Genomic DNA, 10,594 nt, shown 5'->3' with positions numbered 1-10,594 from the left:
AAGCCAATTGAATATTTTGGTACCAGTAGCTATTGCCGTCACTATACTGACTAGGGAGCCTCGCAGGGCTTTTGGCGAAAGTTTTCCCATCCCGTCAGGTTCGGTCGGTTCTCCAAGGCGTACGGGTGAACAACGGCTCTCGGGGGAAAGGGGTGGCGTGCAATCTTCTCGGTGTAGCGAGCCAGACAATCTCTGCTAGCGTCACTCGTCATCCGTCGCCGTCATCTCACCCGCCAGCCGAGGGGGGGAGGGCAGGTCCCGGTTATCACAGGTTGCTCCGGTGACCCACCTTGAGCTGTCCGATTCGGCATGTCATGTAAGCTTAAGAGAAGCATGCAGTGAAAGTTCTCTCGACGATTCTCAGTCTCCGTTCGGGTGCCTACTCTGGACATGGCTTATGGATGTTCTTTTACGTTGGCATAGCTGCGGTCCCTTTGTTTCGTACCAGCAAGACGCATGTGCGTATGTCACAAGCGTGGTCGTCGGGCCGCCGTGGCGATTTGCTGGTACGGGTATGGGTTCGATCAGTCACGCATGAATGTACGTTCGTTCGAATACTAGCTACAGTAAACGAAATTGGCACCCTTTCGAGGTGAAGGAGACTCGGTTTTGGGGACTCTAGACAAGCTGGACTGCACATTTATTGCTGGAGGGGTTTTGGGTCTTGCATTCGATTCGAGTGCATTGTAACGCCGGGAGCCCCCGCGGTGCACCCGATCGGACTCTTAGACGGCAGGGGGAAGGTCCTTCTGGGGTTCGGTTGCGGAGTTTAAGTGCCAGTCAGGTGCGATCTAGATTAGAGAGCACTTTTTACGATCTGAATTCGGTACGGGCATGTCCGCTGTTTGTTTTACTGCCCGTGCAAAAGGAATCGCTTTGGACTGAGTCTGCTTGCAGGGCATTTGTTTGCAACGGACACGTGATGGTGGACGCACAGAAAATGAGCAAAAGCCTCGGCAACTTCCTGACTATCGAGGATGGAATAGCGGAGTTCTCCGCGGACGCCATGCGCATTGCTCTCGCCGATGCGGGTGAGGAGACTGTGCGCTTTATGCCATGTTGTGTTCTCTTCTGTGCCACAGAAGGCCCACTGGTAGCATCGAAATCCTTCGTCCGCCAGCGCACCACTGGGGACACACACTTGGCAGACCGGACTTCATCTGCAGCCCTGGAGGAAAGGGAGCGGAAGAAGAAGACCTGGTGTTTCTTGAGTCGGCTGTGGTCCCGGGGGCTGACTCTTGTGTCGCCGGCAGGTCACCTGCTTGAGTCCGTAACAGTTCCTCTAGACTAGCCGCAATTGGTGCTACTGTCTGTTCTCCCGAATGCGTGTGATAGGCGACGGCATACTCCGTCGCAGCCTGGTGCGTAGTGGAACGGTCTGCGGAAGTCCTCCAGTTGTGCAGATAGGGGGGGGGCTCTATGCTTACGAGCTGATGGTGTGTACTGCTGACAGCGATAGTACCGTCTGGGATGCACGCGGTGTTCGCTGCGTGCCGCTGCTTGGTGTCGATGCCGATCCGTTGACTGGTTCTCGCAGTCGTCTGAAGAGAGTTTCGCAGTGAGCACAATCTTTCTGCAGTCCGTACATGGACGGCTCTGTGCTCGCGTGTTACGAGATGCAAACGGTCGTGATGTGTGATGACACTGGTCTTCAGGTGATAGCGTTGACGATGCAAACTTCCAGCGCGAAACCGCCAACGGTTCGATCATGCGTCTTTACTTACTCGAGCAGTTTGCCAATGAACTGGTCAACGGCACGCTGCCGACGAGAAAGGGTAAGCCGACAAACATCTGCCGGGGGGTCCGATTGCACGGCATACTTACTTGTAAGTCTAGGAAGGCAAACGAAGGGAACTGAAGTACGAATGTGCCTATCCCATGTATGTACACCGCATATCAGCATGGCTCCGATGTACGTGCAGCCACTCAACAATATGGGAACGCTAGTCCACCGGTGTGTTGAGGCAAACAGTCTCAAGTTTTGCGTGCTTCAGCAAGGTCCCCGTAAATACAGCTAAGCAATGCGTCACGTTCGTGCACAGACACCTTATCTTGCAGAGGCTTCAACGCGTGCTACCCACGGGCGCCTCCGTTTCACGGGCTCCTGCATCGCGTAGCCGGCAGACAACCTCTGTATTGTCGAGTGCTCGGTGTGCCGCGTTAGTCGTGCCTGTGACGCATAACAAGTTCAACTTGGCGTGTAAGTTCTCAGTCACTGGCGCTATGGAGTTGTATCCTAGGCCTTTGTCGCTGAGTATAACTTTCTTCGGAGTACTGGCTGCGGTCAGTCAAGTGCATGTCAGGCCTGTGGTGTGGTACCTAGAGTACGCTGGTCTTTTCCTGTATGGTGCTCGCCTCACCAGCCCCATGAGGGGGCCGCGACGGTAGCAGACCTGTGCGGCTGAAAGGTATGCTGTATTGTCCCCGTTCTCTCTGTGTCCTGAAAACACCAGGCGCTCTGTCAGACGCAGACCGTTTGTTTATGAACGAGATCGTGACCTGCACACAAGCTGCGGAGGCAGCTTACGAGGTTTTTCAGTACAGGGAAGCCCTGAAGAATGGTCTCTACGAACTGCACACTCGCCGAGATCAGTACAAGCTTCTCTGTGGAGACCAGCACATGCACAAAGATCTCCTGCACGTCTGGTTGAGTAAGTTCCCTTCTCAAAGAAGCTGAGAACCGTGTCGAAGCAAACGCCTGACAGACCATGGAGTAGTTATGGTTGAAGGCCGAAGACGTTTTGCAGGAAGCGGGATGGACCGCTTACAGCCGTAGGAAGATCTCGTTTTCGTGCGCGAGCGTCTCGGCGTTCCTCGAGAGTGCTTGACGAAAGAGGCGTCTCTCGCAGACGTTCTTTCGTCAGAACGTGTGTTTACGAACGAGAGAGAAAGTTGCACATGGTTCGATTACGCTTGCACTGGCCAGAGACGAGAGCTCCGTAGTCTCGTCAGACGTGCTTCTAGTATCCAGGGTCACATTCGTCCAGGCGGAAGCATGGACCAGCAGTCTGCTGCGCAGCTCCCCCGTATTGCGGCGAGCTTTTTTGTGTGTGTGGTTCTATTTCCCGTTCAGAGACTCAATGCCAGGTTCTGGCGCCCGTTGCTCCGCATATCTGCGAGCATATTTGGAGCTCGGTGCTCGGCGAGCCTAGCATGCTGGTGACTGCTTCCTGGCCCACCTTCCCGGGCCACCCGCAGGATCCGATTCTTCACAGGTGCGTGCCGATGCCAGGTAGACATTGTAAAGATAGTCCATATGGAAAAGCTTCGCCTCTAAGGTTCGGAAATAGGTTTTTTTCTTCCAGTATTGTAGAGCCTGGGTATCACGAATAGAGCATGTGCTCGCTGCCCTGCAATACCCACACGAAGCTGTACTCGAGGGCTCTTCTACGTAGCTATAGCAACACCTGGCACTTCTTCATAGCTCCCTACCATGTCGGAGAAAGCGGCCGCATCGGGTCCATCATGTTGTGTGGCACAGAGAGGAGGTGGTGTAGACAGTGGATTGGATACTCCTCTGACGTCTCCGGTGTGCGCCCAGCAACTCAAGTTCGTGCGCGTCTTTGCTTCTCTTGAAAGCAAGCATGTATGGATTAATGCACACCTTTTAGTGCTGTCTTTTCAGCAATTGGCTAAAGCGTTTCAGTTCGGCTTGTTCTTTAGCAACGAGGTCCACTGTTATCCACTTTCGCGCTTTTCTCCGTCCTGACGAGGTGGTTAAAGTTCTGGAGAGCAACTTGCCGTGTTGAAACAGTGTTGTCTTTCAATGTTCTCTTGGTCCCAGGCAGTTTCTTATGCTGTTTGCTTGCGTGGAGGAGTTTCGTCGGACTAAGGAGAAGGCAATTCAGCTGGCCTGCGGTGGCAAAAAAAAAGGTGCTGCTGTAGCAAATGCAAAGGCAGAAGTGCCACCGATCACTCACGCAGTTGCCTATGTGGCAAAGTAAGAGCCGTTGAACTAGTGACCCCCAGGCATCCGCATGCGCTGCGGTGGAGTGGCTGGACACATCAACACGAGTTCAGGTTTGTATTCTTGTTTACGTCTGTAGCGCAGCTATAGAACCGTGGAAGCTTAGGTACGCTAGAGTCTGCGAAGGAAGACGGTGCGCGTGATAAAGTCGGGAGATTACAGTTTGGAATGCGTCTCTGTCCAGTTCTGTGTCCTGCGGTGCTCAGGGCAGGGCAATCGAGTTACACATCTATGTATTCTTGCAAGCAGATGTGTCTTACCATGTGTCCGAGTACGGAGCTTTTCCAGTCATCGGGGTGTGCAGGCTGCAGGCGAGCGGCTTACTGTGTCCCATGCCCGTGTGGCATAGAGGCTACGCTGCTTTTGTAGCAAAGTGTGTCCCAGCAAGCCAGTTTCATTTAGTGGCACCTTCCGTGATTGCGCTGGCAGCACCCCATGCTGTGTGCGGAACATACAGGTTGTCGTGTCGTAGCATTGTCTCGGGCGAGTCTCGGGGGTGCTGAGTTGCGCTTGGTGACGTCTCGAGATCGGGGAGCGGTTTTGGGCTTTGGGTCCTAGAGATCAAAGAAATGAGAAGGCCCCGGAGAACTCCATGTTTTTCTGAGTTATTTTTTTCCTTGTGTCGGCTGCTGCAGAGAATACCCTCCCCTGCAGCAGCAAGTCCTGACTTTGCTCCAAAAGGCATCTATTCATAAAGACGGAGATGGCCTGTGGTCCGCCGGCAAAGAGTACATGGATCTTCTGAAGAGTGATCCTGGTATCAACGCTTTGGACAAAAATCTTAAAAAAGAGGCTCTTGCTTTTGCTTCTTTCCAAATGCGAGTGAGGAATACTGAGCCCGGTCGTTTTGCGTATTTTTGGCCGTGCTATCCCCGAAGCCGTGATGTGTCGCCATTTTCTCTTTCTCCCTTTGTGCGGCGGGCTAGTCAGTGACAGTGTTCTCAGGTTTGACAGAGTCCTATCGGCTGATCCTGGTGATTGATACACTCCCCCATCCCTGTCTGTGGGCATTGCTGGCTCTGGTTGCGAACAGGATGAGCTAAAGGCGTACGGACCCTGTGCCCTGGACCTGCACCTTCCCTTCGACGAGCTGAAGCTCCTCACTGAGCACAAGAGCTATATCCAGGCGTCCCTTGGGCTGGAGAGTAAGTGATCTCTTTGAGGGAGAAGACCGCCTTGTTACGTCGTGCGGCGGAGCTCCGGAGAACCCCTTGTGGCGTCTCCGTGTCTACGGCACTCTTGACACCTTTCCTAAGTGTTATTTCACATAAAGTGAAATGAAGAGCACGATGCGGGTGGACCATTGTGGACCACTATAAAGAAATCACACCGGATTCCTCGTGGCTCGGTGCTGAATGCGGGCGCCCGCGTTTCCGGGCACTGCTTGTTACGGTACCCGCTAAGGTCCTTCCGGAAATATGCTCGGACGTCGGCTGGCAAGTGTACGTGTCACCGCAATCGGAATTCAGTTCCTCCGGAGGGATACCGTTTGAAGCATTCTGGACTGCTTCTTCGGTTAGTGACAATATGCCCACTCTCGGCTCCCCTGCTGCACTGAACCAGCTTCTCTAATGACAGTCCCCTAGCACGACGTCTGTCCGCCGCCTGCGGGAGTCAACAACAGAGCCAACACTATGCGGTGCTTTTATGGTGCCAGCGCTTAAGTTTGTTTCGATTTGAAGCAGACACCCGGGCGGATGCTGTAGTCTGCGCCACCGCCGTACCTGGAAGCAAGGATTCACGTCTACAGTGCGGCCATTCTGCCCCTCAAGCCGCAGGCCCTGTGACAGCGTGCTGGGTGCTGCTGACGAACCAGCAGTCGCCTGGCATTCAGTCGCGGCTGGCGCCAGCGGATCTTTCTGCTTTCTCTCCGCCTACCCGTCCTCGTGTGGCGCCGAAGTGACGTAGCCAGGGCGGTGAGCGTTGGGGTACACTGCCGTGAAGTATATTTTTCCTGGCTAATTCATGCCTCGTATTCTCGAGTGCGTGTCGCGAATCACGGGGTCCGTCACCGCTGAGTATCGAACACTCCTGCTAATGTAGAGGTGCGAGGATGAGAGAGTGCCCGACAGGTGGCACTGGCGTGTGGCCAATCTGTAGACGCGTATCTAATGATGTAGCTCTTGAGTAAGATGGCCAGCAGAAACTCCCCTGCCGAATTCCCGTGCACCGCTGACACGGACTTCGAAACTGGGGTGACTTCCTGAGCACGGTTCGTTGTTTGTGCTGTCAATCTCAGGCATTGAAATTTTGCCCAGTGATCAACCTCACTCCAAGGACAGCAGCCCTAACAGCAAGCTCGCGAAGCCTGGAAAGCCCTCAATCTTCTTCTATTCTTGCTAGGCCGCCCTCAGCCGGGTGACCCCGATGCAGTGCCAAACGTGCAAGCTGTTGTTGGGTCTCTTTTTTGCTTTTGTCATTGTATCATTCGGTCTCCTTGTGCGTTCTCCTGAGCCCTGTTACCAGTATGCTTTTCCGCACGTTTGCTACTCTCCCCCAGAACTGACCGAGTCGAGGGCGGGCCAGTGACCCTACCGTATCGGGGCGCAGTTCAGTGGTGGTGTGTGGCGCTCTCGGGAATCCGTTGCATATCGATCTCTTTCCTGAATCAAGTAATCAGCGTTGTGCTGCCTTGGCGGTTGCATAGGCAAGGGAATGCCCTGGAGCACCGTGTAGTCTGAGCATCGCCCTCAAACGGGAAGGTGGAGGCAGGCATGACTGTCAACAGCTTGAGTGGCATTCCTGAACCGCTGCTTCTCGCTCAGCGGTCGTTGCCTACTTCTCACAGGGGTCCTTCCACGGTGATGGAGCTAGCAGCCGTCCACACAATGCGCACTGTTTAGCATCCAGGAGTCGTCACCACCGCGAGGCACGTAACAGCCTTAGTCACACTCAAGAGCACCGGCTTCTCTGTAGGCTCAGCAGCTACCAGAGACACCAGATTGATTGCTGCTGACAAGAATGCTGGTCGTGAGAAACAGCAGACTTGTTTAAGGCGAACACGTGGCAGCAATAACGGTGAGTCTGAAGGATGGGCCGAGGATCGGGAAGACATCGGTGAAGGGGCAGGAGGCAAAGCAGCACTGCTAGCCGTTTTGGGTGCAGCACCACCGCAGAGCGTTGCCGGTCAGCGCACATCAATGAATCAAGCTGTTGCAAGCTCTTCAAAGACCGCAGAGTTTTTGAAACTACAGCCTCAGAGGTCGCCGATCAGCTTAAGTTTGTTGATAGCGTCGCACTAGCTGCCGTTATGGACTGCCCCTTCAAAAGGATTCAACTGTCGCGTGAGCAGTCGGGAGCATGAAACCGCGCGTATTTTATGCGCCTTTGTCGGATGCGGGAGTGGTTGCCGGAGTATGACACGCCAAGCTTAGAGACATCTACCTCGCTGTTACCGCACCCAGTTTGACAAGCTTCTGCAGTGTGAAATGCAAACCGTGTACACCCCCATGTAAAGCAGCATCGAGATGGCTGCCTTTTGCACAGTCGGTGAGCAAAACGGTGGTGAAAGATGGCGGAACCGCGAAGTAGAAACTACCCTGAAACTCGCTTAGATTCACCCCTAGCATAAACTATTATCATTGTGAAAGGACAGATACGGAATTCATACTCCTGTCGCTGCGACCTCAGCGTCCCCATAACTCTGTCATTTCGGCCTAGGGGAACAGTCGAGCCAGCCTGCGCTCGTGTGTCGAACGGCGGACCATTTAGGTTCGCCGTTAGCAGCCATAGCGAGAACGAGCGTCTTACACGCCGGCTGGTCAAGCATTCCGCACCTGACAGACACTGGTCCGACGCGCGGTGAGCTACTCCGACCGAGCCACGTGTCCCGGAACACTGTTGCCCGTGCTCGGTCCTCGGAGACGTCCTAGACCAATATCGCTGCTCGGGAAAGCCAGAACAGAGGCGGGTCCTATTTTCCTCTCTAAGGCTGCAGTCAATAGACGATCCTGTCCCCTGCTGTAAGGCGCCTTGTGATCTTTGCTATGTTTTGCTCTTTCAGTTACAGTAGTGGCTTGTGTGCACTAACTGCAAACATCTCTCCGTCATCCTTCACGACTCAGCAGTTTGTCCCTTTCCCAACGGAGCACTAGCCTGTATAGCTGATGCTACCCGAGAACTCGTCAGCCAGTGATCTGAGAAGCGTTCTGTCCATTCCTTGGATAAGGCAACCGAAGCCCCTGAGGTCCCCTGCAGATCTGAACTCACTGGAGGACTTGCAGTCTCTTTGGGCCGCCGGAGCGTCGCTTCATCGTCACGCGACGACTACTACAGGAGCAGGCAGCTGCAGGCGCTGTCCTTTGGAACCTGTCACTCATGCCTCAGACAGTGCGTGAAAGTTGCCGTCCTCTAGAGATCTGATAACCAGGGGTCAGCCTGGACAAGCATTCACAACCTCTGCCGCCGGAAAGAAGAGTATTCCCAGCTTGCGCGGGAGTGCAGGAGAGCGACAGCAGCTCTATCCGAGCTGACCCCTCCCTGCAGACAGTTGTGTAGGCCGTGCAAGCAGTTGTCGGGGTGCGGCCCGCTCTGATAGATCTGGTGGACCTGTGATGGTCTACACGCGTCAGATGCAAGCGTGCGCCGGATACTACGGAAGATGCGATTTCCTGGCTGTTGTTCGCAGGTCCGCCATTCGATTTCCTTCTTTCAAGGCTCAGCAAAATGGTCGTCACAGCGGGCGCGGACGCCTACTTGAAGATTATGGAGTATGGGGTGAAAAAGACCCAGCTCCGTATAGATCGGCTTCTGCTTCAGGGATTCATGGCTGGCGTCTACGTTGCCATGGCAGGGCACTGCTGCACTGTGTTGGGTAAGGCGTCGCTTACCAAGATTCTGCGCTGGAGTGGAGCCCGACCAGGTGTTCCGACAGCCCCGCAGTGCCGTGCATCTGTTTCTTGTTTGCTTTCAGCTGGTTCGTATCCGACGGATCCGGGCGAGGCTCTGGCAGTGGCGAAGCCGACGCAGAAGTTCGTTTACGGTGCTCTTTTTCCGGTTGCCTTCATTTGTATCATCCTTACCGGCGCCGAGCTTTTTACTGGCAACACGATGACGATGCTCATCTGCTTTTTTCAGAGGCGGGTGACTCTCCTCCAGCTCACAGTCAACTGGGCGGGGAGTTTTGTTGGCAACTGGCTGGGTGCACTCTTCGGGGCTTACTTCCTCTCCTATCTGACAGGGGCTCTGAGTGACACTCATGTCCGCAGCTTCTTGTTCTATACGTGCTCGAGCAAAGTATCCTATGGTTGGGGAGCCTGCTTCTTGAGAGGAGTTGGCTGCAATACTTTTGTCTGTCTGGCGGTATGGGCCGTCATCGCGTCCGAAAATGTGGCAGGCAAAGTTCTCGTCATGTGGTGAGTATCAACAGCCTCATCGAGGGCGGGAGACCACTTAATCTTCTCCCTACGTCGTCGCCTGTATATGGTTCGCCGCTCGAAATCACTGCCGATTGAAACCGACCTCTGCGAAGCGGAACTGCTTGCGCTGAGTCTCCGTTCTGTAAGACAGTCGTGCAGTTCTTTCTGCTTCTCGGGGGCTGGCCACCGTTTTACTGAGAGCACAGAAATGCACCCACTTCTGACTGAGACATGCACGGGTTATGTGGTCCGAATGTCACCACTCTACCGGTGTGTCCACGAGCGAAAATTTCTGGTCTTCGCGTTTTTTCAGGTTTCCTATCGTGGCATTCTGCGTGGGCGGCTATGAGCACATCATCGCGAACATGTACACGCTTCAGGCAGGCCTCATGCTGGGCGCACCTGTCTCGGTTGCAGACGTCGTCGTGATGAACTTCCTTCCCACACTCTTGGGAAACATTGTGAGTTTCTGCCTCGCGGTGACACTCGGTGTCCGCATGTTTCGAGCCCGCAGTACGGGGTTAACCCTGAACCCACAGTACTGCTTGGAGGCGTCAGCAACCTTCCACCTAGGCCATGATAGAGAAAGAGGAAAAAGGATGAATCCGGGACCCCCTGTGCACACAGATGAGGCGAGTTTTCACGGCGGGGTCTCCTATAGAGTCACTTCGGTTATTCACAAGCAAGTCGACTCACACGTAGTTGAAGGTTCTACCCGGCTATCCGGTAACACTGCGCGCGTAGCCTGGAAGCTGAAAAATCGATTGCTTTGAGGGATCTCTGGAGAGCTCTCATCCTGTGCGGATTTTCTTCTTTCATTCAGGTTGGGGGATGTCTACTTGTGGGTAGCGTTTATGCGTACAACTTCTACCCCACCCTAACATTCACGGAGACGACAGGGGAGAAGTTGTACGTGCAGGACGTAGGACCCCCCCTGGACCGTCGGCATTCCTTCAAAGTCTCCACAACCGAGCACGGTACCGAGGCGGCTGGTCTTGCTGAGATAGAGTCGATTCCGCTTGAATCTTTCGGCGGTGACTTCATCATCCAGCGGCACGCCGTGGCCGCCGGACCGGTTCCATCTCGCGGCGCCTCCTTTCTTTATCCCTTCCAAGCGCGGCAGAGACAGGTATCTCAGGCTAGCCGAGTGAGTCAAGGCAGCCGTGCTAGTGGCCAAGAGTTTCTCGGTCAGGGCGAGTCTCATGGAGATGTATCGGAACCCCTGCCAGCACCTCAGGTAAGAGGTGTGTCCGTGGGCAGAGTAGTCTGA

General features: G+C 54.5%; 1 protein-coding gene across 1 annotated transcript in view; it reads left to right on the top strand.

The window, feature by feature from the left end:
• The window catches only part of CSUI_000209 (leucyl-trna synthetase), a 19,292-nt gene extending 8,698 nt beyond the window's left edge, over nt 1-10,594 (top strand). The window contains exons 12-24 of the mRNA XM_068060443.1: nt 898-1,031; nt 1,656-1,775; nt 2,454-2,651; nt 3,074-3,215; nt 3,785-3,940; nt 4,603-4,789; nt 5,001-5,112; nt 6,207-6,985; nt 7,971-8,296; nt 8,595-8,780; nt 8,880-9,321; nt 9,638-9,785; nt 10,148-10,594. Of these exons, the coding sequence (XP_067927581.1) occupies nt 898-1,031; nt 1,656-1,775; nt 2,454-2,651; nt 3,074-3,215; nt 3,785-3,940; nt 4,603-4,789; nt 5,001-5,112; nt 6,207-6,310 (1,153 nt within the window). The 3' untranslated portion in view covers nt 6,311-6,985; nt 7,971-8,296; nt 8,595-8,780; ... (1 more) ...; nt 9,638-9,785; nt 10,148-10,594. The remainder of the gene's footprint in view (nt 1-897; nt 1,032-1,655; nt 1,776-2,453; nt 2,652-3,073; nt 3,216-3,784; nt 3,941-4,602; nt 4,790-5,000; nt 5,113-6,206; nt 6,986-7,970; nt 8,297-8,594; nt 8,781-8,879; nt 9,322-9,637; nt 9,786-10,147) is intronic.

The sequence above is a fragment of the Cystoisospora suis genome (genome assembly GCF_002600585.1).
Source record: "Cystoisospora suis strain Wien I chromosome Unknown contig_97, whole genome shotgun sequence".
Taxonomy (NCBI): Eukaryota; Apicomplexa; class Conoidasida; order Eucoccidiorida; family Sarcocystidae; genus Cystoisospora; species Cystoisospora suis.
Note: the sequence above shows the minus strand (reverse complement) of the source record. Positions and strands in the feature narration are given on the sequence as shown.